Source organism: Delphinapterus leucas, chromosome 10 (assembly GCF_059928025.1).
Source record: "Delphinapterus leucas isolate spDelLeu-1000000601 "Yukka" chromosome 10, BTC_Dleu_Yukka2, whole genome shotgun sequence".
In the NCBI taxonomy this organism is placed as follows: Eukaryota; Metazoa; Chordata; class Mammalia; order Artiodactyla; family Monodontidae; genus Delphinapterus; species Delphinapterus leucas.
In genome coordinates this window covers 12,802,740-12,829,344 of record NC_143138.1, presented here as the reverse complement: position 1 = coordinate 12,829,344, position 26,605 = coordinate 12,802,740, and the positions used below count along the sequence as shown (strand labels likewise).

The following is a 26,605-nucleotide window of genomic DNA, read 5'->3' as shown; positions in this document are numbered from 1 at the left end:
ATTTTGTTAAATTTAAGCCCTTGTTTTTGCAAAGTTGTCGTGTCAAGGTTGTAATGTGAGCAGTAACTTTAGACTCGATTTTTTTAAACCTTCTTCTCACCCACAGTATATGCTGCTGTACATTTGTGCACTGGAATTTGGTATGCGTATGAAAATTTAAAAAGTGATGCAGTGCTCAATCTGTGGTGCACAGTCTCTGTGACTTTATGCAAAAAGAACTCATCTCTTTGCTTGAACATGACCTGATACTGAAACAAACACAGCCACCTTCACTTCTGAGATATGTGTGTATATATATATATATATATATATGTATATATGGTAAAATACACACAACATAAAATTTACCATCTTAACCATTTTATTTTTATTTATTTATTTTTTTGCGGTATGCGGGCCTCTCACTGTTGTGGCCTCTCCCGTTGCGGAGCACAGGCTCCAGATGTGCAGGCTCAGCAGCCATGGCTCACGGGCCCAGCCACTCCGCGTCATGTGGGATCTTCCCAGACCGGGGCACGAACCCATGTCCCCCTGCATCGGCAGGTGGACTCTCAACCACTGTACCACCAGGGGAGCCCGATCTTAACCATTTTAGAATGTAAAGTTCATTGGCATAAAGTACGTTCACAGTGTTGTGTAACCATCACCACCATCCATCTCCAGAACTCTTTCCATTTTGTAAAACGGAAACTCTGTACCCTTTAAACAATAACTCCCTATTCCCTCCTCCCGCAGCCCCTGACAACCACCATTCTACTTCCTGTCTCTATGAATTTGACTGCTCTAGGTACCTCATATAAGTGGAATCATACAGTATTTGTCCTTTTGTGACGGGCTTATTTCACTTAGCTGATATACGTTTAGCAGCAGCTTTATTAAGATATAATTCACATGCCATAAATTCATCCCTTAAAAGTATACAGTTCTATGGCTTTTAGTATATTCATAGCTGATATATTTTTGAAGAGAGTAAATTCAATACTTTTTTTCCTTAAGGCACACATGTTTTTTGTCTGGCAAGTCTAGTTATAAAAATGCCATGAAATAAAGGCACCTTTCTTTAATAAAGGGTTAGGGACAAATATCTAGATTATGCTTAGTTTGGTTCAGATTAATTCAGATACCCAAAATATTTTTGTAAGCATGTTTGTGTTAATTGAAACATCTTCGTTTTGCACCCTGGCACCAGCAATATGTGATTATTTATTACTGTTCTTGTGGGGATATTGTTTGCTTGCAAAGTTGATTGTGATGCGTTAGCCAGAAATTCAACAGAACTGAAATTTCTTTAAGTCTGGATTTGTTCAAAGACCAGTTTTGAATTGACTGAGGCTATAGATGGAACTGGCGCTGGAGTTATTTGAGGTCTGGAATCCCCTGTGGCAAAGAGGATATTTTGGTCTAAGTTAGAAAAATGACATTTCATGCTTATCTACTTCTGGTGGGAGTGTTAATTGGTACAAACATTTAGGAAAACAGTTAAGCATTATCCAGTAAAGATGAGTATATATACCCGATGACTAGGCTGTTTTCATTTTTAAATCTCTTCCCTAGGAAATCTTCTGTATACATGTACCAGAAAACATGTATGCTGTCCATCACAGCTTTTCTGATACTAATAATGGTTTACAGAATAAATCCAAACCACCCAAATGTTTATCAAAGTAGAATGGATAAGTAAATTATAATATAATCAAATAATAGAATACCATGCAGCAGCGAAAATGAAATGATCTAAAACTTGGTAGAGCAATACAAATAAATCTCGACAACCTGATATTAAGCAAAAAACAGGTTGCAGAAAAATTCTTACAATATGAGTGAATCTGTTTGTAAAGTTTCAGAAATATCCATAACTAAACAAGTAAAGTAAAATTTCATCCTGAGACAGTTGAGAAAAAGCTAAAAGCCTAGAAAGACATGTATTAAAACTCTTTCCCTCTGTCAGAGTATATGTGGAAATGAAAGCTAGCAACATTTTCTGCCGTTTAAATGCTCCTACGAAATTTCTAAGTACCCTGCATAGTAACTCTTTAAAATACCACATACACGCTACACTAGCAGACTAAAAACCAACAGGAAGATGGCTGGGTAAAAAACAAATCACGCATAAAGAATATTTTTATTAAAAAAATTTTACATTCCTGAAATAGAATTTTCAGAGAGAAGCTTTTCTAGAACGAAGTCAGATTAAAGGATAGAAGTAAAAATAGAGGTGCAATTTTTAATAACTGAATATTACTCTAGATTCTAATCAGTACTCCTGTGTTCAATACTAATTTTGTCACTCTGTTCCTTTAGTTAACATGGGCTGTGCCTATTCTCACATCCCTTGTTCTCTGTTGTTGGGTTATCGTTATGATCATCACCATCACCACCACCATCACCATCATCACCATCACCACCACCATCACCATCGTCACCGTCATCGCTATCATCATCACCATCATCTGGAGCACATGCTTTTTTGAGCCCTGAGCTAAAAATCTTCTTACAAATATCCCATTGAATGCAAGGTTCTTCCTGCCTCAGGGTCTTTGCCTTACTCCTCCCTCTACTTGATTTCTTCCCCCTCCTGATGACTCACTCCCTCTCTCTTGATTGAGGTGTCTGCTCAGGTGTCACTTTTTTTTTTTTTTTCTTTTACGGTACGCGGGCCTCTCACTGTCGTGGCCTCTCCCGTTGCGGAGCACAGGCTCCGGACGCGCAGGCTTAGCGGCCGTGGCTCACGGGCCCAGCCACTCCGCGGCATGTGGGATCCTCCCTGACCGGGGCACGAACCCGTGTCCCCGGCATCGGCAGGCGGACTCTCAACCACTGCGCCACCAGGGAAGCCCTCAGGTGTCACTTTAACTGAAGTAACACCCCCATCACTTTCCATCCCTGTAGCTGGGTTAATTTTTCCTTATTGCCCTTTTGATTCTCCCACCAGAATCTAAGAAAGACTTAGAGTCTATATACGTGGAGGCTGTGGCTGTTTCTCTCACTCTTGTCGCTCCAGCATTTGGCACTGGGCCTGGCACATCTAGAAGCTCAATAATTATGCACTGAGTGAATGAATGACTGAATCATTTCAGTAATTCTTTGAGATAGATATTGCTACTACCATTCTCCAGATTTAAAAAAATGGAGGCTCAGACAGCTTAAACTTCCTGCCCCTATTCATTCAGCTGGTGAGTGGTGAGGGCTGGAATTTAAAGCCAGAGTGTCTGACACCAAAGCCTATTCTGACGGCTCCACTCTTCTGCCTTCTGTCATCTGTCACTGATTCTGATGTGACTTTTTTTTTTGCATAGAGCATCTTTCCTTCTTTTCAGATGAATGCCCCTGAATGCATCTTCATAACAAATAATTATGTCCCCTTTTAGGACTATTTATGTTTTGCATGTGCAAAGATCCCCCCCTCCCCATTTCAGATTCAGCCAATTTTGGTGGGTTTTTTTTGGTCATCTTGCCTTCTCCAGCTAACATCCTATGCCCCGTTCAGCACCATTGTCTAGGCTCAGTGACCACAGTGGTTGTGTGAGAGCAGTAGATGAGACTTCGAGTGGGAACGATTCATAGATAACCCACTGAGCTGTGTTATCTCCCAAATGCATGTGTCATTAGACCGTTTCTGATGGCATCTAATGACCTTGTCCTGAACATGTGCTGCCTTGTAATCTGCACTCATTTGTCACTTTTCTACCCCTGCTAGATTTACTGAAATAACACGGATGGAGAAAGCGAAATAAATATTATGGATGCCCGGAATGCTTTATTTATTCTTTTAATTTTTTTGGCTTGTTTTGGGATACAGGAGCCGGCTTTGAAGTTACAAATAAAACAACTAATGTTCGAGGGTGTCACCCTTTTTAATAGAACCCCAGATCTTGATGGGGGCTCTGGAGAGTCCTCATTTGGTCACTGAGGAGAATGTATGGTCCTAGAACCTAGGTTGGTGGGGGTCCTAGAACCTGGGTGTCCTGACTCCATGTCTGGGGCTCCTTCCCCAGTGCTTTACTCACCCAGCTGTAAAGCCATGTGTGCCACGGAACAATAAAAGCCTTTCATTGGATCACATGTTGGCCAGTTGGTTATCAGCAGCCTCTGTTCTCCTAGGTTATCTGGCTTCTTTATCAAAGCCATCTCTTTCTGACCTTGGTTGACCATGGTGGACTGTTGGCTGAGCTCAAATGATCTCCATTAAGGCTGCATATTAGTTGTTGCCCAAAACTTCTCAGGATTCTAGGACATGAGGACCTTAATCTGTGTGTGTGTGTGTGTGTGTGTGTGTGTGTGAGTGTTTGCGAGAGAGAGAGAGAGAGAGAGAGAGAGAGAGAGAGAGAGAGAGAGAAAAGGGGAAAGGGAGTAAATATGAATATTTAACAATTTGGAGATGATACAACCTTTGAAGACTTCTAGTTTTCCTCTGGTATAGGAATAAATTCAAAGTTTCTTCTATTATAAAAGTGTTTTTGAAAGGGGGAGTGTGTAATTGTTGTTCTAAAACCAAAATAATATTGGGTTGGCCAAAAAGTGCCTTCGGTTTTTAAGTAAAAATAAAAGACACATTTTTCATTTTCACCAAGAACTTTATTGAACAACGTATTGACCCTTCTGTTCCACTACCTTCTGCCATTTTTCAGGCAACTTCATAATTCCATCTTCCCAAAACTTTTAATATTTCTGAGCAAGGGACTGTTCCAGGTGCCTTTTACAGTCTTCCAGGGAATTGAAATATTTTCCATTAAGAGAATTTTGTGAAGACCGAAATAAATGGAAATTAGAAGGTGCTGTGTCTGATGAATATGGCAGATGAATCAGAACTTCCCAGCCAAGCTCTAACAGTTTTTGCCTGGCCATCAAGGAACCATGCAGTCTTGCGTTATCCTGATGGAAGATTATGCATTTTCTGTTTTCTAATTCTGGACGCTTTTCTTCAAGTGCTGCTTTCAGTTGGTCTAATTGGGAGCAGTACTTGTTGGAATTAATCGTTTGGTTTTCCAGAAGGAGCTCATAATAGAGGACTCCCTTCCAATCCCACCGTATACACAACATCACCTTCTTTGGATGAAGCCTGGCCTTTGGTGTGGTTGGTGGTGTTTCATTTCGCTTGCCCCACAGTCTCTTCCATTCCACATTATTGTACAGTATCCACGTTTCATCACCCGTCATAATTGTTTTAAACACTGAACGTTTTCGTTACGTTTAAGTAGAGAATCACATGCGGAAATACAGTCAAGAAGGTTTTTTTCGCTTAGCTTATGTGGAGCCCAAACATCAAAGCGACGAACATAACCAAGCTGGTGCAAATGATTTTCAGCACTTGATTTGGATATTCTGAGTATGTCTGCTATCTCCTGCGTGGTATAACATTGATTGTACTCAGTTAATGTCTCGATTTGATCGCTATCGACTTCAACTTGTCTACCTGACCGTGGAGCATCGTCCAGCGAGAAATATCCAGCGTGAAACTTCGAAAACAACTTTTGACACGTTCTATCAGTCACAGCACCTTCTCCATACACTGCACAAAGCTTTTTTTGCATTTCGGTTGCGTTTTTACCTTTCTTGAAATAATAAAGCATAATATGCCGAAAATGTTGCTATTTTCCTGCCGTCTTCAATATTAAAATGGCTACACAAAAATTCGAAATTTTGATGTCTTTTTTTAAATGCACGCTGATATGACAGTTGTCAGATGCAGTCTAACAAAATGGTTTTGAATGAAGTTAAAGACAACTAAGTGCTACTAGAGCCATCTTATGGAAGAAAACGAATGAACCTTTTGGCCAACCCAATACTAATATTCATTGAGCATTTATTATGTTCCAGGTACTGTACTAAGTGCGCTATGGACACTGCTCCGTCTCTTGTTCCCCTGATCACAGAAGTGAAGTATATTCATTTAGAAAGAAAAAAGACTGGAAATACAGAAGAGAATGAAGGGCAAATCACCCACAAGATAACTATGGACATTTTTAGTGTTTCTAGACATTATACATTTTTCAACAAAGGGATCACACTGACTGGACTATTTGTGAGGCATCTTTATCACTGGTCCATATGTTATGAACATGTTGCATTGCCATTTCAATCCCACATAGCATGATTTTATTGCCTGTATCATTTCGTATTTCTAATAGATACTATAATTTACATAAGTAACCTAATGTGCTGAACATTTAATTCTCTAGATTTTTTGCTATTGTTAGTAAGGCTGTGCTGGATTTTCTTGAACGTCTGTCTTTTTTGGACATTTCTGATTGTTTCCTTAGGATTCCTTTCTAGAACTAGGACTGTTGGCCCAAACAGTAAGAGCCTTTATACAATTTTTGATATATATTATTCAAGTACTGTATTTTAGCATTCAACAACTGGGAAAAAGAGTGTCCATGTTCTGCACTCTTGGACGACACTAAGTACTATAATTAAAAAACAGAAACATAGAAAAACCTTGCCGGGCGCTCTCATCTTCTGAGATGGCCCACACTGTGTCTGTGGAGTGTGTTTCTCTTTAAATAAATCCACTTCTTACCTAAAAGAAAAAAGAAAAACCTTGCCAATTTGATAAGTTACTACATCTTGTTGTTTTTTACTATTTGATATCACTGACTTTTTTTAAAAAATTGGGGTATAGTTGCTTTACAATGTTGTGTTAGTTTCTGCTGTACAACAAAGTGAATCAGCTATATGTCTACATATATCCCCTCCCTCTTGGACCTCCCTCCCTGCCCCCATCCCACCCAACTAGGTCACCACTGAGCACGGAGCTGAGCTCCCTGCGCTATACAGCAGGTTCCCACTAGCTATCTGTTTTACACCTGGTAGCGTATATATGTCAATCCCAATCTCCCAATTCATTCCTTCCTTCCCCCACCCTGTGTCCACACATCCATTCTTTACGTCTGTGCCTCTATTCCTGCCCTGCAAATAAGTTCATCTGTACCATTTTTCTAGATTCCACATATATGCGTTAATATATGATATTTGTTTTTCTCTTTCTGACTTACTTCACTCTGTGTGACAGACTCTAGGCCTATCCACGTCTCTACAAATGAGCCAATTTTGTCACTTTCTATGGCTGAGTAATACTCCATTGTACGTATGTACCACATCTTCTTTATCCATTCGTCTGTCGATGGACATTTAGGTTGCTTCCGTGTCCTGGCTATTGTAAATAGTGCTTCAGTGAACATTGGGGTGCATGTGTCTTTTTGAATTATGGTTTTCTCAGTGTACATGCCCAGTAGGGGGATTGCTGGGTCATATAGTAGTTCTATTTTTAGTTTTTTAAGGAGCCTTCATACTGGTCTCCATAGTGGCTGTATCAATTTACATTTCCACCAACAGTGCAAGAGGGTTCCCTTTTCTCCACACTCTCTCCAGTATTTACTGTTTGTAGATTTTTTTTTTTTTTTTTGCAGTACGCGGGCCTCTCACTGTTGTGACCTCTCCTGTTGCGGAGCCCAGGCTCCGGACGCGCAGGCTCAGCGGCCACGGCTCACGGGCCCAGCTGCTCCGCGCCATGTGGGATCTTCCCGGACCGGGGCATGAACCCGTGTCCCCTGCATCAGCAGGCGGACTCTCAACCACTGCGCTGCCAGGGAAGCCCACCCCTACTATTTTTGATCCATGTATTTACATAGTCTTATTCAAGACTTTCATTGTCCCTTCGTTTACATTCCTGTTTTCATAGGATATGAGTTCTTAAATTTTCCTTAGAGATTTTACAGTGTTGGTTATAATTGTGTATTTGATCTTTATTTCCCTTATATTTTTAGCTTATTGCTGGTTTATAGAAAAACTGTGTGTGTGTGTGTGTGTCAGTGTGCATGCATGCACACATGTGAATCTTCTAATAACTGGCCATCTTATTGACTTCACTAAGTTCTAGAAGTCTTGCGGCTAACTCCCTTAGATGTTCTAATTAGGCAATAATAGCATTTCTAATAATGAAAATATTGTCTCCTACATTTTAATGCTTTTAGCTTTCATTTCTTCTAAAACATTCCAATGCCATGTCAAAGATTTTAATTTTTCTAGAAAATCTGCCATTTCTATATTTAAAATTTTATTAACAGAAAGTCAGGTATTACACATTCTTAAAATTGAAAATATCCTCAATATTTTTAGTTTTATCCTACTTCTCATTTTTTAATTTGATTTCATTGTTCTTTCTTTGGAGCAGTCGTTTAGTTAACAGTAAATCTATTTTACTTAGGGATATTTTTAAGGACCGTCTTTTGAAATCTGTTCTGTTTAAAATTTTGAACTCGTTTCTGTCATTATTTTTGTGTTTTTTACCTTCATTTTGCTTTCCCTAGGTTCAATTCCCTTTTCTAATTTCTTGAGTTGATTCTTTCATTTTGAGCTTTTTTTCTTTTTTTCAAAAATTTTAAAGTCTTTGTTGAATTTGTTACAATATTGCTTCTGCTTTGGCTTTTTGGCCATGAGGCATGTGGGATCTTAGCTCCTGGGATGGAACCCTCACCCCCTGCATTGGAAGGCAAAGTCTCAACCACTGGACCACCAAGGAAGTCCCAAGTTTTTCTTCATGATGAGAATATTTCAAGTCTTTGCCTCTGAGCATTGGTTGCCTGTACTTTGATATATCATGTTCTCTTTATCTTTATTGTCTCAATCTGCCATTGCAAAATTTAGTGTTTCTCAGACTCTAAACCTCTTTAAAAGAATATTTTTTAAATGTATATGTTTATTTGAATTGTTTATGCTTTTGTTTATTACTGTGGAGTATTTTACTGCATTGTGGTCACAGAATATCAAGACGTTGTAAAGTTTCTTTGACATCCTGACACATGCTTAGTTTTTGTTAATGTTCCATGAGTCCCAGTACAGAAGATGCATGCTCTAATTACCAGGTTTATCTAGTCATCAGATGAGCCTTATTTATTATTTTACCCTACTTCTCTGTATCTTTATTAAATTTCCATCTGCTTACTTTTCCTAGGACTAACAGCAGTGGGGTAGCTCAACAACTCTACTGTGTGTCTTTCAGTCTCTGCTTATTTTCCTTTATATAGTTCCAAGCTATGTTATCTTGGCACATACAATTTTAACTTTTCTTTAGAATGTACCCCTTGTCAGGAAAAATGCCATTCCTGTTTAATGCTTTCAGTGTTTAATTCTGATTTTATATTAACATTGTAACTGTTGCTTTTTTTATTTTTATTTTTTAAAATAAATTTATTTTATTTATTTATTTATTTTTGGTTGTGTTGGGCCTTCGTTGCTGCGTGTGGGCTTTCTCTAGTTGTGGCGAGCAGGGGCTACTCTTCGTTGCGGTGTGCAGGCTTCTCATTGCGGTGGATTCTCTTGTTGCAGAGCACAGGCCCTAGGCGCGCGGGCTTCGGTAGTTGTGGCACGCGGGCTCAGTAGTTGTGGCTCATGGGCTCTAGAGCACAGGCTCAGTAGTTGTGGCACACGGGCTTGTTGCTCTGCAGCATGTGGGATCTTCCCGGACCAGGGCTCGAACCCGTGTCTCCTGTATTGGCAGGCAGATCCTTAACCACTGTGCCACCAAGGAAACCCAGTAACTCTCTCTTTTAAATGTTCAAGTTTCCTAGTATTCCTTTTTCTTTTTTTTTTTTTTGGCCATGCCACGCAGCATGTGGGATCTTATTTCTCCAACCAGGGATCAAACCCATGCCCCCTGCAGTGGAAGCATGGAGTCTTAACCACTGGACTGCCAGGGAAGTTCCTTGGTGCTTTCTGTTGTTTTTTTTTTTTAAAACATATTTATTTATTATTTATTTTATTTATTTATTGTTTATTTTATTCATTTATTTTGGCTGCACTGGGTTTTAGCTACACCTGTATCCTTTATCCTGTAATGGTCCTCACTAGGTTCAGGCTGCATGGTCGAATTAGATGCAGAACACCTGAGCAGCAACCGGCTCCTTCACCTTCAGTGATGTTGGTGATTCCGAGAGATGCCTGTCGCACGCTGTGCACTCTTCCTGGCAGCGAGTGGCCGCTATAGGTTCCGTTTCTTCAGCCTAGCAGATGATTGCTTCACCCCAGAAGCCTCAGTGATCCTTGAAGTCCCTCTCCTAGAAGGAAGAGCAAGAATGCCAGCGCGTTTTAGAGAAACAACAACAGTGTCATATCTTTGAATCAGAGTGAAGAAAATAGTTTTCTTCACATCTGAACATAATAGAGTCAGAAGCAACAAAAGTGAAGTGAAGTGCACACGGGCAGAGGATGGGCGGGGGCTTAATGGATCCAGAGGAGCCTGATTTATTGGCTTGGGTTTTCTCCCCTTTCGCTGGTCCAGCTTCAATTATTGGCAACAAAGGTGACTCAGGAAAGAAAAACCTTGGGGAGAGAGAGAGAGAGAGAGAGAGAGTGTGAGAGAGAGAAGACAGAGGTAGAGCTGGTTTGCTTACTTGCTTGCCAGAACATCTAGGTCACAGACAGTTCTAGAACAGAGGGAAGGCAGTATTGCTGGGAGTGTGGGAAGAGACCTGGACTAATGTTCAGGCCTGCAGACAGAATCAGAGGCTTCTACTGAAATGTCACTGTGCATGTAGCAGTGTCAGCTGGGGATTTGTTGATAGCGTAAGACACAGACTCCTGACGTTTTTCCCTGAGACTTTAATCTCTCATGTACTGATAGAATTATACGTGGGGAGGAGGCGTGATAAGAAGACAGACGTAGAATCTTGTGGGCTCACCATGGGTCGAGGGGTCTTTCTCTGTGGACGGGGCAGTGCCTTACTCTTCCGCAGCCTTGGACGTTTCAAACCAGTTCATGTATCCCCAGAAGGACATGTTGTGAGCTGCCTTCCTGTGGTTAACCACGTTAAGATGTTTGATCGATTTTTTAGAGGACTTTGGATGTGAAAATGAGCAAGGATTCCCATCAGGGATCAAGAAGGCAATTTGGGGATACCCTTAAACTGTGGTGTCTTTGTTTTCTACAAGGACATTTTAATGGAAAGCAAGAGGAAGTTCCTAATGATTGATCAAGGTTGCCTGTGTTCTGACATTTCACATGCCAGTTGGAAACAGACTTGGCTTTTACAACTCTCCCTTAGAGTTTCCACGCTGACATTCTGGTTTGAAGTTATCCATGAATATAACACTGACACTTTGGAACGAGGTTTACAAGGTTATCTGTGAAATAACATATACCTGGCCTTGGTCATCCAGTTACCCACCCAGTATGTTCAAAGGTGAGACTTTCTTAGTGGCACCAGGCGAGGAGACTATAGTAAAGAAATACAGATAGAATGTTGAATATTGATTGAGCCACACGTGCTGTGCTAGATGTTCTTAATATATAATTTCATCTAATCTCACAACTCTTTGAATAAGTACCATTATTGCCCATTTTATGGCTGGCGGAATATAGGCTTGGAAAGTTTCTATAACTTGTCCTAGACCACACAGCTAGTAAGCGTTGCGGCTCATCCTAGGGTCTTCGACTGGATAAACTACGTTTTTCCTACTGTCCCGTGCTGACTCTCCTCTTGATTTTCTTAACAGAGAGAGACTGTAAATTCTTCTAACGATCACATCAATCAAAAGTCTCTTAACTGAAAGCGCCAACATCTCTATTCCTGAGCTTATCCCATTCCCCCAAGCATCCTGCCTCTTTTCCAAGCTCCTTGAATAATTCTGAATTGTGAGCAGATGGTGTTGCAGAATGTGGGGAAAGGGATTGCGTCCCTGCTGTGTTGTCCGGGCGCACAGCGGGGCAGGTATCACGAGCAGCTCTTGTATCCCCTGCTCTACACAAGTCCTCCTGTGGCCTCGGGAAAGCCGTACCCTCTCTAAACCCCGGCTTCTTCACCTCCGTTTCATCTTAAATGAAAGGGTTAGAGTCAGGGATGTCCCTAAGGTCCCTTCTAGCTCCCAGACACTGCAGTTATATGCATCACAAAATCAGAAGCCTGAACATATAAAACAGAATTCAGTATTGTCATAAAATGTAACTTACACGAGTTAATCGAGTACACAGTTCATGATACATTTCACTGATATTGTGCTGCATGGTCATTGGGCATTAGTGGAAGCAGTTCACGTAAATGACTCTAATCTGTATTACTTTTACACAATTAAAATAATTTTGATCATTTTTCACTCCTTGATTTGCTTTCTGATGTCTATAATTAGTGCAGTTTTCTTTCTCCAGATACAGTATATAATATGATACATACATGTGCATGGATGTAATCCACCTAGTATCACATATACCCATCCTGGGTCCCACCTGTAACAGCTGGGCCTCCCCGTATCCACCTCTTCCCAAACCCAAGGGCGCAGCATTTTCTTTACCCTGCCCTTCTTTCTCTCTTTATTGAGGGGTTCTTGGGAAGCGCTTGCAACTGTTCCCCATTGTCTTCTTGCCATATTCAGACCTGGTCAAAGGGCCTTGACCAGTCTCCCTTCTGCAAGGTCTTATCCCAGGAGAGGACCAGACAAGGAGACCCCTGGTTTGTGGATTCTGCTTCCGTAGCCCTTCCCACCAGGTCCTTCTGCTCCTAAAGGAGACTGTGCTTCCAGATGCTGAGCTGGAGAACCTTTGCAGAGACACATCCCTCATGCCGCCGACGTTGTGACTGAGAGCTCCCGGGGTGCTTCTTCCAAGCATCCCCTGCATTGCCTTCCGTGAACCTCGCCTTGGGGTGTCCTCCCTACCCCGACCTCTGCCCCAGTCCGGTTATTTCTCTCCCTTCACTGCAGCTTCCAGGCCAGTCTCTGCCCGGCAGCCCGTTTGCCCTACTCAGCATCCATGCCTCCCCGTTTCTGGTCGAAGCCTCCCGGTTCTTTTGTGGTTTCGTCCTCTCCTACCTCTCCAAACCTCGCCAAAATGGTGATATTTGATTTGTAAAATTTAGCTCAGACCTCCTCAAGAAGGGTGAGCCAAACCCAGTGCTTTGCAAGTCCCCCCCACCCTGACTCCCATTCACAGTGCTGGGGCCTCTCTCTCGGCTGGGTCATCTGCTCACCTCGAAATGTGCCTTTCCTCGTGGGAAATTTGTTTTAAATCAGGCTCTGGGTGCCAGGGGCTCAAGGCTGTGTAAACTCAACTGGGGGGGGGCTCTTGGGGGTCTCCCCATGAAAAATTCATTACAGGCAGACCTCAGAGATTCTGCGGGTTCGGTCCCAGACTTCCCCAATAAAGCGAGTATTGCAGTAAAACCAGTCACACGAATTTTGGGGTTTCCCAGTGCATGTTGAGTTTATGTCTACACTGCTACAGGGTAGAGGGTGGGGCCTGGGAAGGGGGTGGCACAGTGAGGAATGGCACGGTATCTCTAGGCTTCCGGGACCAGGGCGCTGGGGAGGAGAGGAGTGGGAAAGGGCTGAGATGCTCTCAGGCAGGAAAAGAGCCCGATAAAAGAACAGTACCAGAGAAGGACTAACCCCAGGCCTGCCTTTAGGGGGCGCCTGGCTCCATGGCCTGAGGCCAGAAGCTTTGAGAAACCGGTAAGAATGAGGCTCTTGAGTTCCCAGGGATTCTGGCCCTTAGCAGATGTGGCTGGATCAACCCGGGGCTGCATTTAGCTGCACTTGGGAACCACTGTGTCCCTTCCGAGGATAGTTTAGCCTTTAGGATAGCAATGTGCCAGCTACTTTATATTCATTGACTCATAATTGTTATAATATTATAATCTGTAATAATAATTCCTATTTTATACGTGAGTAACTGAGGCTGAGTTACAGAGTTTTTGCCCACGGTCAGAGTGGCGTATGAACCCCGCCTGCGATTTCAATGGATTTCCATCTTTACGGCAGGCCTGCACATGAAACAAAATAAGCTTTTACAAATAGGGGAGTTACCTCATCCTGTCTCCCAATTCAGAAGGCTGGCTGCTAGCTGATGCTGGAATTTAAAGGCAAGTAAAGCTTTTGATTCCTCAATTTAGAAGTGAAAAGGTTTAAACGAATATTTTTTAGGAGGCAAAACAATGAATGACTATATTCGTATTGAAACAATAGGATGCCTCACTGGTGTTACCGTCCACAGCTTGGGGTGGAAAAGGCTACGGACAGAGCAGAAACCCCTGGGGCCTAAGGGGAGGCACCTTAGGGGACGAGAGGGAGCGGATCCTGTGACAGACTTTACCTACTTTACGATTTGAGTCTGGACGGCTCTGTTTCACCTTCCTCTGGGATCAGAAAAATAGATGCTGGGGCACGTGCTTTGCCACTTATGCTTAGCTCACCAAGGATAGCTTAGCATGGGGGTGATATTCATTCCCTTGGCATGAATTTTGAAAACTTCAAGATTTACGATTTGAGAACCCTCCCTCTGAAATGCATGAGAATTTTCTCATAGAAACAGATTCTGCTTGCCAAATAGATCCCACTTGCAAAAAATCTTCTAGTTACATTTCTCCTCTGAGTTATTGAAACAAATAGATTTTAAGTGTCTAGCTGGCTCAGGGATTGCATCCTGTTAGAAGGTCACAATGGAAAAAAGATGGGTGTTACCAGTGTTCCTGGAAGAATAAACTTGAAGCCCCCTGGGGAAACTCCAGGTTCCACCTCTCATCCAGTATCCTGCAGGCTCATTTTTTTCTCACTCTTGGTATAGTATCAATTCTAGCACTGAGCAATTTACTCTAGGTGTCTCATTAGAGTGAAGACATTAAGAATTTAATCTTTAATTTTAGCGTTTTGATGGGGCTTTTCCTTTTTCTGTGTGTGTGACTACCTGTAATAATTTCAGGAACAAGCCCGGCTTTGTTATGCTTCCTTCATCTTACCTCACCTGGCCTAGATAACATGCATTCCCAATTGTATTGAGAGTTTGCAGTGAGGCAGCTAAGCAACAGGCCCTAACAGCTGGGTCATTTTCTAAGAATCAAAGGACATGAGTTCGGTTTCCAGGTCTGGCTTTGGCCTGGTTGGTGAGAGCCAACATTTAACCTGTCTCAGCCTGTACGCTTGGGGATGATTAAAATTGCTTTGCCTGATTCATAACTTAGAGGCGATTAAATTTGTATTTTGAGGGCTTTTCTTTGACTCATTTATTCAAACAAACATTTATCATTGGATGAATGGTGACTTTGACTTAAAAACACTATACAGACATAAAACACTGGCAGCTTGTAGATAGCAGGTTTTTTTATTTGCTCTCCTAAAGGAATTTCATTACCAAATCCTCGTGCATCTTGAACCTCAAGAAGAATAATCCTTGCCTTTGTTGGAGTTTTAAATTTAGACTAATCAGACAATCGTGAAGCATTCTGTTCAAAGCGTTCCATTTAGGCTACCCACTTATTATACTCTGCTCTTAAGAAGAGATGAATGTGATTAGCGTCGAACATTCAGTTGGTGTTTCTGCATATCTAATACCAGGGAGAAATTTTCAAAAAGTTGTGCCTGCTGTTTAATATTATTCTATAGTCAACTTTTAATTATCTCTGCTGATGGAATGTAATCAGTGATGTGTATACTCCAAAATCATTTCCTTTGGCTTTGGGAAGCATTGTATGTATGAAGCTTTTATTTACCTTCCATAATGGTTTTGCTCAACTAGTATTAAAATGATGCCAGGGCTTCCCTGGTGGCGCAGTGGTTGAGAGTCCGCCTGCCGATGCAGGGGACACGGGTTCGTGCCCCGGTCCGGGAAGATCCCACATGCTGTGGAACGGCTGGGTCCGTGAGCCATGGCCGCTGAGCCTGCGTGTCCGGAGCCTGTGCTCCGCAACGGGAGAGGCCACAACAGTGAGAGGCCTGCGTACCGCAAAAAAAAAAAAAAAAATGATGCCAGATTCTTTGCGCACTCAACTCATCAAAGGAAGGAAGGAGGGAATGGTCCAAAAGTATACTGGGGGTTAGGGAAAGGTTAACTGGAATTTTCACATTTGTAATAGATAATACACAGAATGAATCAACCCAAAGTTATTCATCTTGATTATTAGATAGAAAATAATGGCCAATAATTCACTACAGTTGCATAAAGAAAAACACAATGAACCACTTACAAGATTTCCATGCACGTATATTGCTGTTCCCACTTCTATATTTTGAAATTTTCTAAAAGTGAATCTGCTGAAGTCCACTCCAGTAACCACTACAGCAGTAAACCCTGTCGGTTTAGTGATCTCCAAAATGTGGTCTGCAGGTCACAGTGCTCCAAGGAGGCCTTTTGGGGAAACAGAAGGGCTGGTCCCCTGACCTATTAATGTTTCTAAATAATGTCCCTGTTACTTGTATTAGCTGTTACTGTTTATTGTTAAAAATCCCTCTCTCCTTCCTATTTGTTCAGGTTAAGCTTATTTTTATGGGCAGCAATTATAGAAGGAAATTTGGGGACGGTTTATCTTCTGCCTAGAAGCGTTTTAGATTTCAAAACTCTTCTCAGCCTAAAAATATATTTCTGCCTCAGCCTGCTCTAGAGCCCCTCCCCTCCTACCATTTTTAGACCTCTCTGTTTGGTCCATTCACCTGAGAGACTGGTGAGATTGCTTAGCTCACGCCTTGGAAGTCAATGATGGCTGGCTTTCCAGGGTGAGCTAAGGGGTGGTCCCTAAGTGTGGAGATACTGATGCCTAGGAAAAGAAAACCATCTCTGGCTACACACTTTGGTGTGGGGCCTGTCCTTGGTAAGTTGGCAGGAAAGTCTCCGGCCCCACTGACCTGGCCTGTGGGTCAGTGGGGTCTGACTGACATCATTGGGCTTCAGCAAGTTGGAAGCTACATTTAATCTCTGCTACTGGCTTCCCTGCCTGCCACCCGCTCATAGCTTCACCTAACCCATGCCCTTGCAGGTGACCCCATAGGACCAGCTGTTCAGATGTTCCCCAATGCCTCGTTTCCCCAGCTGGACACCAAGCATGGGAGAGCCTTGGGAGGGGCTAGGCATGGCTCTTTGGCGAAGGCCAGTTTCTAGGTTCACAGCTTGCCAGCCAGTCTACATTGCAAATAAATGTCAGCCTGCAGCCACCACGTGCCCTTGAGCAGAAGCTGACCTCAGCACATTTGTGAAACATTCTGTCACTGGGTCCCAGGTGGCCCTTTCTCCTGCCACCCCCATCTCCATCTCTGCTGACCTTCCCATCATTTCCACATCAGGAAGCCAGCGTCCTCATGTTGTCCTCACTTGTTCCCCTATTATGACCTCTTCTGTAAAAAAGCAGAGGAAAACTAGTGTCTGAATGTCTGCTATGAGTGGGCCACATACTTTTATGTACATAATTGAACTTCAACTTTGCACCAACCTTCTGAGACAGGTGTTTGTCTCATTTCACAGCTGATGAACTTGAGAGTCAAGCCAATAAATAACTTCCCCAAAGTTACAGAGCTGGAAAGTGGTAAAGCTCAGCTTTAATTCAAAACCTGTTCTCTTTGCATATATGTTTGTGTGTGTGTTTCTTTTTTTTGGATGTCTGGATATTCCACTTCCAAGATAGCATATTATTCTGAAATTTAAAGAGAGAGAGAGAGAGGGAATCTTTAAACCAAAGGAAAGACTCTAATTATGGAATTTCAGGTATCCATGACTTTTTGGAGGGCTTTGATTTGAAAGCCACACCCCCTGGCAACCAGCCCCTGCAAGGTGTGACAAGCTGTGTAACATGCATCAAAGCATCGTTCGTAATTGACTGCTGCTTTTAGTTAATCCTAGACTGCTCCCTTGCTTCTATTTCCAGCACAATTTAGAACTCAACTGTTTCTCTTTGCTGTCCCTTGGCCAGGGATGTGTGCATTCCTGGTTTTCTAATAAAACTTTAACCCGTGTTGGGAGCAAAATAGTTTACTTCCAGCCACCTCTCTCAAAATGAATTTGGCAACACTGCATGTAGGAATATGCTTTACCTACATTGAAAATAGCTTTATGTTGCTTATCTGGGGGCCCACAGTGACCTTGAACATGAGAGACATTCTTCCCCAAGAAATGTTTTCCTGCCCTGCTGCCTTGATTGTAACCAACAGAGGGGGCGGTCCACACATGCCAGCAGGGTTAAGGGGCTTGGGTGAGCACATCTGTTTTCTACTGTGGAGACACTCACCGCTGACGAAGTTCCCTTACAAAGCCCAAAGGAATTTTCCTCCTTCCGCCGGAGGTGTTTATAACCTCTAATTTGCTTGCCATGGCTCTTGTAGAAACGAGTAGGAGCTCAAACCACTGGCATGCTGCCACGGAGCCACTGTGGGCTGGTGTCCCAGAGCGTGGCACTCCCCTGTGGGTGCTGGGATGCAGATGGGGAGGAGGAAGGATTGGGGTTGGAGCAGCAGCCCCTGGGTCCCAACTTCCACCCTGCTCCCTGGAGGTGTGCGCCTGGGCTGAGGGGACAGCCAATCAGGGAGCGGGAAGGGACCGCGTGGCGCAGTAAGTGGAGGAGAGGGGATGAACTCGTGGGTGGGTGGTCCAGCGTCAGAACAGGTCCTTTGCAAGATCTTATACTAAAAGATTAGCTTTTTAATTTTTTTTGCAGTACGCGGGCCTCTCACTATTGTGGCCTCTCCCGTTGTGGAGCCCAGGCTCCGGACACGCAGGCTCAGCGGCCATGGCTCGCGGGCCCAGCCGCTCCGCGCCATGTGGGATCTTCCCGGACCGGGGCACGAACCTGTGTCCCCTGCATCGGCAGGCGGATCCTCAACCACTGCGCCACCAGGGAAGCCCCAAAGCTTAGCTTTTTTGTTCTCCGTGCCTGCCAGTGAAGAACATAGCCCTGGCGGAAGATTTGTCCTCATACCTGTTTTGCCTCAGGAAAGCGCTGCCCTTTGCGCTGCTGTAGTGTTTGAGGAGACCTCCACCTGGTGCTTTGAGCATGACCTCATTCCCCATAGGAATTTAAAGGGCCGGGGGGGGGGGGGGGAGGGGGAGGACTAATTAGTCCCTCCTTAAGCACTTAAAACGAAGTACAACAATTCTCCTGAACAGATCATCTAGTCGCTGAATAGAAAGCCAGACACACTTTTAACATAACCTCGGAATACAACGTCATTTTAAATAAAAGCTTTTTGTAGTTGTGGCAGATGACTATGTTTTAATAGGATCTTTACGTGTCAGTGTTACAAAGGGATCCTGTAAAATGGGATGATCTTAGTACCTTCTTATTTTAGATTTTCTTTTTTGATGTGGTCCATTTTGAAATTCTCTATTCAATGTGTTAACAATATTGCTTCTGTTTTATGTTTTGGTTTTTTGGCCACGAGGCACGTAGGATCTTAGCTCCCCACCAGGGATGGAGCCCACACCCCCTGCATTGGAAGGTGAAGTCTTAACCACTGGACTGCCAGGGAAGTCCCTGATTTTAGTGTTTTTGCCAATCTTGAAAGCTGTCTCATAATCTGGAATTTCACCTGAGGTTACAGACACATTTTTTTTTTCCTCATCCTATTTGTGGGCATCCAGCACCAGATACTAAATATCAAAATTTTGTTCACCAAATGCTCTTAGTAGAAAGTCAATGGGAGTGGAAGGAAGGAAAGGCTGATCAAGAAGGAAAGGCTGTTCTCTTAACACTGCCTGACTAGGTTCCAGCTCTCTGGCCTGAACAGAGAGGGTATGACCGGTATGATTAAAATAAGGCCCCTTGGGGGCTTCCCTGGTGGCACAGTGGTTGAGAGTCCGCCTGCCGATGCAGGGGACACAGGTTCGTGCCCCAGTCGGGGAGGATCCCACATGCCGCGGGGAGGCTGGGCCCGTGAGCCATGGCCACTGAGCCTGCGCGTCCAGGACCTGTGCTCCGCAACGGGAGAGGCCACAACAGTGAGAGGCCCGCGCACCGCAAAAAAAAAAAAATAAGGCCCCTTGGCCCTGCTTAATTAAAGCAGGGTGGGAGTCTAATAAGAAGCATAATACCTCACTGATAGACACCAGAAAATCTCAAATAGGTGACTTAAGGCATTAATACCATTTGCTTGTTTGACTTTTTATCACATCTAGATGTTCAGAGACACCCATTGTATAGGTGAAGGTGCCCAACTCTACCTTCTCCCCTCACTGTCTGCTTTTCACAGATCTGTCTGCTTGTCGGGGTTAACCAGTAGGAAAGAGACCAGAATGGAGAAGGGATGCGAAAACATGGTCAAGATAATTTAAAATTCGGAGAGTGGCTACTACCAAAAATAAATGGCTGTGGGGAAGAAAGTTGAAACTGTTGACAACAGTATTGGGTGAAGCTGACCAGGTTTCACAGACGGTTGCCCTGGTCTCTGTTCCTATTAGTCAAAGAAGGCAGACTAGTTACAGTTACTCTCCCAAATAACTTCAGGGTCTGCTATGGTGCTGTCCTGCCGTTGTTACCATTGTACCAGGAAGTGGTTCTGTTCATTGTATTCTTTGCCCCTCCTCATGCCCTTTATTTGCTAAATCTACACTGAGACCCAGCCAGGTCTGTAGATACCTGGGGGAAAGATGTAGAACTGGATGATTTGGACCTCACACTTGCAGTAGAGTAGCCTCCAGCTTTGACCTTGATCTTTTGGGAGGGAAGAAGCCTTTTCCTTAAACCTAAGCCTGGAAAAACCTAATTACAAAGGTTTTTAAAAATTTTTTGCTGTTTTAAAATAAAAGCTCATAAGGCTTTTCTTCATCTACTTCAGTTATTTATCCCTCTGTTTCTCTCTTTTTTTTTTTCTTCCACGTCTTTATTGGAGTCTAAATGCTTTACAACGTTGTGTTAGTTTCCGGTGTACAACAAAGTGAATCAGCTATATGTATACATATATCCCCATATCCCCTTCCTCTTGTATCTCCCTCCCACCCTCCCTATCCCATCCCTCTAAGTGGTCACAAAGCACCAAGCTGATTTCCCTGTGCTATGGGGCTGCTTCCCATTAGCCATCCATTTTACACTTGGTAGGGTATATACATCAATTCTACTCTCTCACTTTATCCCAGGTTCCCCTACCCCCTTCCTGTGCTCTCAAGTCTGTTCTCTACGTCTGCGTCTTTATTCCTGTTCTGCCACTAGGTTCATCAGTACCACTTTTTAAAATTCCATGTATATGTGTTAGCATACAGTATTCGTTTTTCTCTTTCTGACTTACTTCACTCTGTATGACAGATTCTAGGTCCATCCACCTCACTACAAATAACCCAATTTCGTTCCTTTTTATGGCTGAGTAATATTCCATTGTATATATGTGCCACATCTTCTTTATCCATTCATCTGTCAATGGACACTTAGGTTGCTTCCATGTCCTGGCTATTATAAATAGTGCTGCAGTGAACATTGTGGTACATGTCTCTTTTTGAATTATGGTTTTCTCAGGGTATATGCCCAGTAGTGGGATTGCTGGGTCGTATGGTAGTTCTATTTTTAGTTTTTTAAGGAACCTCCGTACTGTTCTCCATAGTGGCTCTATCAATTTACATTCCCACCAACAGTGTAGGAGGGTTCCCTTTTCTCCACACCCTCTCCGGCATTTATTGTTTCTAGATTTTTTGATGATGGCCCTGCTGACCGGTGTGAGGTGATACCTCATTGTAGTTTTGACTTGCATTTCTCTAATGATTAATGATGTTGAGCATCTTTTCAGCTGAGCATCTTTTCATGCATTTGTTAGCCATCTGTATATCTTCTTTGGAGAAATGTCTGTTTAGGTCTTCTGCCCATTTTTGGATTGGGTTGTTTGTTTTTGTGATATTGAGCTGCATGAGCTGCTTGTATATTTTGAGATTAATCCTTTGTCAGTTGCAGCATTTGCAAATATTTTCTCCCATTCTGAGGGTTGTCTTTTCATCTTATTTATGGTTTCCTTTGCTGTGTAAAAGCTTTGCAGTTTCATTAGGTCCCATTTGTTTATTTTTGGTTTTATTTCCCTTACTTTAGGAGGTGGGTCAAAAAGGATCTTGCTGTGATTTATGCTATAGAGTGTTCTGCCTATGTTTTCCTCTAAGGGTTTTATAGTATCCGGTCTTAAATTTAGGTCTTTAATCCATTTTGAGTTTATTTTTGTGTATGCTGTTAGGGTGTGTTCTAATTTCATTCTTTTGAATGTAGCTGTCCATTTTTCCCAGCACCACTTATTGAAGAGGCTGTCTTTTCTCCATTGTACATTCTTGCCTTCTTTGTCAAAGATAAGGTGACTATATGCGCGCACGGGTTTATTTCTGGGCTTTCTATCTTGTTCCATTGATCTGTATTTCTGTTTTTGTGCCAGTACCATACTGTCTTGATTACTGTAGTTTTGTAGTATAGTCTGAAGTCATGGAGCCTGATTCCTCCAGCTGTTTTTCTTTCCCGAGATTGCTTTTGCTATTTGGGGTCTTTTGTGTTTCTATAGAAATTGTAAAATTTCTTTTTCTAGTTCTGTGAAAAATGCCATTGGTTATTTGATAGGGATTGCACTGAACCTGTAGATTGCTTTGGGTAGTATAGTAATTTTCACAATATTGATTCTTCCAATCCAGAAGCATGGTATATCTCTTCATCTGTTTATGTTATCTTTGTTTTCTTTCATCAGTGTTTTATAATTTTCTGAATACAGGTCCTCTGTTTCTCTCTTAATATTGAAGGAAATTAAAGAATTATCTCAATTTGCCATACTTTTGTGTAGTTTAAGTTTGTACATGACTTCCTGTTCCAAGTGGGCAGTTTGGTCCCTGGGACCCTTAGTATTCTAGATCATTCTTTGACACCTTTGGTAGCCACCTTGCTTAAGAATTGAATGATTGGGAAATAAAGCCAAGTGGAGCCTTCAAATCATTTATCCCAAATCATTTATCCTCAGTCTAGTCTAAGTGGCTAGTTAATGCCCCATTTGAAGGTGGAAAAATAAACATATCTTAGGAAGTAGTTCTCATTTGCTATGTTTAGTGAGGAACAAAATATAAACTCACCAGTGTGAGAGAGAGGTGTACGATGTTTATTTCTTTATGAACATTCATAACTTGGGCCAATAAAATAAGAGCACCAGCTTTAGATCACATAGCTCTCCTTGATTTTAAAATGTTTTCACAGTTTAAAAAATGATAGGGTGTACTCCTGGTAGGAGTGTAGATTGGCGTAGCCATTTTGGAAAACAATATGGCAGCATTATGTAAGAGTGAATATTCACATACCATGACCCAATCAATCCATTCCTAGGCAGTACCCCAGAGAAACTTTGCTTATGTGTATTGTTTCTACTGGAAACAGCATTGTTTCTAGTAAAATAATTAAATAAAATGCTCACTAGAAACTAAAAATTTTAAAAATCCATTAGTAGAACACTGAAAAATTCACACAAGGGATATTATACAGCAGTGAAAATGGACGATCCACAGCTGCTACCAACAGCATAGTTAAATCTTAGAAGCAAAATTGTGTGCAAAAAAACTAACCACAGAAGTCTATATATAATAAGATACAATTATTTATAAAGTTTAGAATCAAGCAAAATTAAATGATATATTTTACGGTATGATACAAAGTTCAGGACTGTGGTTACTTCTGGAGAAGAGGTGGGGGAGAGCTTAGGCAAGTAGCAGATAGGTATATGCATCGTTACTGGTAATGTCTTAAATGAGATGGTACGTTTATGGGTTTTCATTTTATTGCTGTGTGTCATAGATTATATACATGTTGTGTGCATCCTTTTGTAGATTTCAAATTTTGCATAATGCAAAAATTTGTTTTGGATTAAAAATTTTTTCTAGCTTTATTGAGGTACATTCAGCTCTACGGAAGTTTAGGGTGTACAGCATAATGATTTGACTTTACATGTATTGTGAAATTATTACCACAATGTTTAGTTAACATTCATCATCTCGTATACATACCAAAAAGAAAAAGAAAGAATTAATTTTTCCTTGTGATGAAAACTCTTAGGATTTACTCTCTTAATAACTTTCATCTGTATCATATAGTCATCAAGTATAGTCATCATGTTGTACATTATTACATTTGTAAAATACAAATATTTTACGGTGATAGCATAAACCAGAATTTCCCCTTGTTGTTCCCATATTCTACCTATTTCCTATCATAGTCCCTTTTTTTTAAAAGTAATTTTATTTAATTAATTAATTAATTTATTTTTTGGCTGTGTTGGGTCTTCATTGCTGTGCACGGGCTTTCCCTAGTTGTGCTGAGCAAATGCTACTCTTTGTTGTGGTGCACGGGCTTCTCACTGTGGTAGCTTCTCTTGTTGCGGGGCCTGGGCTTTTCACGTGCGGGCTTCAGTAGTTGTGGAGTGTGGGCTCAGAAGTTCTGGCTCGCAGTCTCTAAAGCTCAGGTTCAGTAGTTGTGGTGCACGGGCTTAGTTGCTCTGTGGCATGTGGGATCTTCCTGGACCAGGGCTCGAACCCGTGTCCCCTGCATTGGCAGGTGGATTCTTAACCAGTGCACCACCAGGGAAGTCCCTATAGTCCCTTTTCATAGTCTCCAGTGTCTTGACATTACACATGAGTGTTTAAAAGATGTGGTATGACAGGGAAATCCTTGGGGTCCTTTGGGTGGCTGAGGATATAGGGTGAAGCTGACAGTATCCCCGAAGTGGGATGAGATAGGAGACACAGAAGCCCTCTACTCCTGTTCCTACGGAACGCCTAGAGAATCTTGGGTCGTGGAGAAAAGAGAGCCCATTAAATAAGGCTTGGCATGACCTTCTGGAAACTCCATATTTATTGTCCCAATGGTGATGAATAGTTCCGAATGTGGACAATCAGCTTGGATAGATTAGGAGAAACTTGTTCTTTTGCTGCCCATGGTTTTTTTCTGAGCAGAACGTGGCCTTGAGTGAGGAGGGATTTGGCATGTGTATAATGATGTCATAGGTGACACAGCCAGGCAAATTATCACAGAGGCTCAATCTTGAAAAATTAAAAGGCTATATGTGAGAGATTGGTCCATGTGGGAATAAGAATGACAATGAAAGTGGAAAACATATGCCAGGACTGGTGTGGTGCTCCTCTGGGTACCAAAGTTCTCTCCTGCTCAGATGCATCATCACTAAAGTGCTGGCCAGCCTTGGAAGGCGAGGGCAGACGTCTCCAGGGGGTCCTCAGCTTACTCTTGAGCAACTGCCTAGAGTAATGTGTGGCATGCCCATGTGGTGGAGGTTGAATCTTCCTCTGGATTTCCATTGAAGGAGTGTGTGGAATCAATACCCAACTGCATGTTTGTCCTGAGAACACCCAGAGGCCCCTGTGTGGCTTGGTATTTTTCAGACTAATTCTCCAAGAGGAAAATGTGCAGAATTCTGTTTTCTAAAATAGTTTTAGCATCTTTTATGCAATGCTGATGCATCTGGAAGTGAAAATGCTAAGAGTTTCATTTCACTAAAAATGGATTTGTTTTCTTTAACCTTTAACTTTAGATCACAAGCAGTGACATTTTCACCATAGTCTTAAGGGTGTCAAAACGTGTGTGTTCGTTGACACATTGAACCAGTCTTTACTGAGAATATTAATGTGCAAAGGAATGTGCAGTTTGTTATGAAAAATGCAGAGACCTGATAATGACTCTTAGGATCTCACAGTGTAGAGAGGGAAATGGGTCATTCATTACATGACAGAACAAATAACAGTATATGTGGAAGCATGTCACAGAGGACGTGACATCTGAGCTGAATCTTAAAGGAAGAGTAACATTTGAATTGGTAAGAAGGGCATTCCCTATTGAGGGACCAGCATAAATAAAGAGGAATTTAGCCTTGTAAATTTCTAAGATTTCACCAGATTTTATGACACAAACACAAGCATCATGATAATGAAATTAATAGGAAATTCAGAGAAACATTATCTAAGTAAATTAAAACTTTTTTTTTTTTTTTTGCTAAATTTGTTTGTCCTACCTTTTCATCTTAATTATGTTGCAAAGCACAATAGATTTGCATTATGTTAAACTGGTTAATAGCTGTGCCCAATGGATAGAATTATAATTCAGTTTAAAAGTAGTTTAGTATCCTACTGGTAAAACAGTTAAGAATTTAGCATTTAAGTAAATTTAGATAATTTAGAGTTTAGATAAATTTAGACAAATTAGAAGTTTGGGGTTAACAGATACACACTACTATATATAAAATAGATAAACAACAAGGACCTACTGTATAGCCCAGGGAACTATATTTAATATCTTGTAATAACCTATAATGGAAAAGAATCTGAAAAAGAGTATATATATACACACACACATATATGTATACGTATAGATGAATCACTTTTCTGTATACCTGAAACTAACACAACATTGTAAATCCATTATACTTCAATTAAAAAAAGAAAAAAAGTTAGCATTTTTATATTTCCCCTTCGTAACTCTACTACTTCTCAGAAAATGGTCAAGCCCCAATTAGAAATCTAACTTCCTTTGGGTTTTGTCATTTATCACAGAGATAAAGATGAATTGAGAATAGAAATCTCAAAATGCAATAATGATAGTACTTTATATTTCAGTAGCACGCAGTATATATAAAATAGTTCAGTATTTGTTATTTAAATTCAGCAAGTGTGCAACAGAAAGAGCAATATAAGACTAAATTAGAAGTTTGCTTTGCAGAATAAACTATTGCCAGTATATTCTGCTCAACTGTGTATTGGTAGCACTTGTAAACAGTTCATTCTTACATTATTTTTCCTAAAAAACCTGTTGCAGAATTATTTTGCTTCTTTCCCCCTCTTTGCAGAGTCTGTTAAATTTTAGCAATTCTAAATCAGAATAGCATCTAATAGACAACACGTGGAATGTGTTGGCTGTTAATTCAA

At 41.7% G+C, this 26,605-nt stretch overlaps 1 protein-coding gene across 1 annotated transcript in view; it reads left to right on the top strand.

The window, feature by feature from the left end:
• LOC149748138 (uncharacterized) overlaps positions 1–25,836 on the top strand; it is a 145,719-nt gene extending 119,883 nt beyond the window's left edge. The window contains exon 6 of the mRNA XM_089918176.1: positions 2,302–25,836. Within this exon, the coding sequence (XP_089774302.1) occupies positions 2,302–2,471 (170 nt within the window). The 3' untranslated portion in view covers positions 2,472–25,836. The remainder of the gene's footprint in view (positions 1–2,301) is intronic.
• The last annotated feature ends 769 nt before the right edge of the window (positions 25,837–26,605 follow it).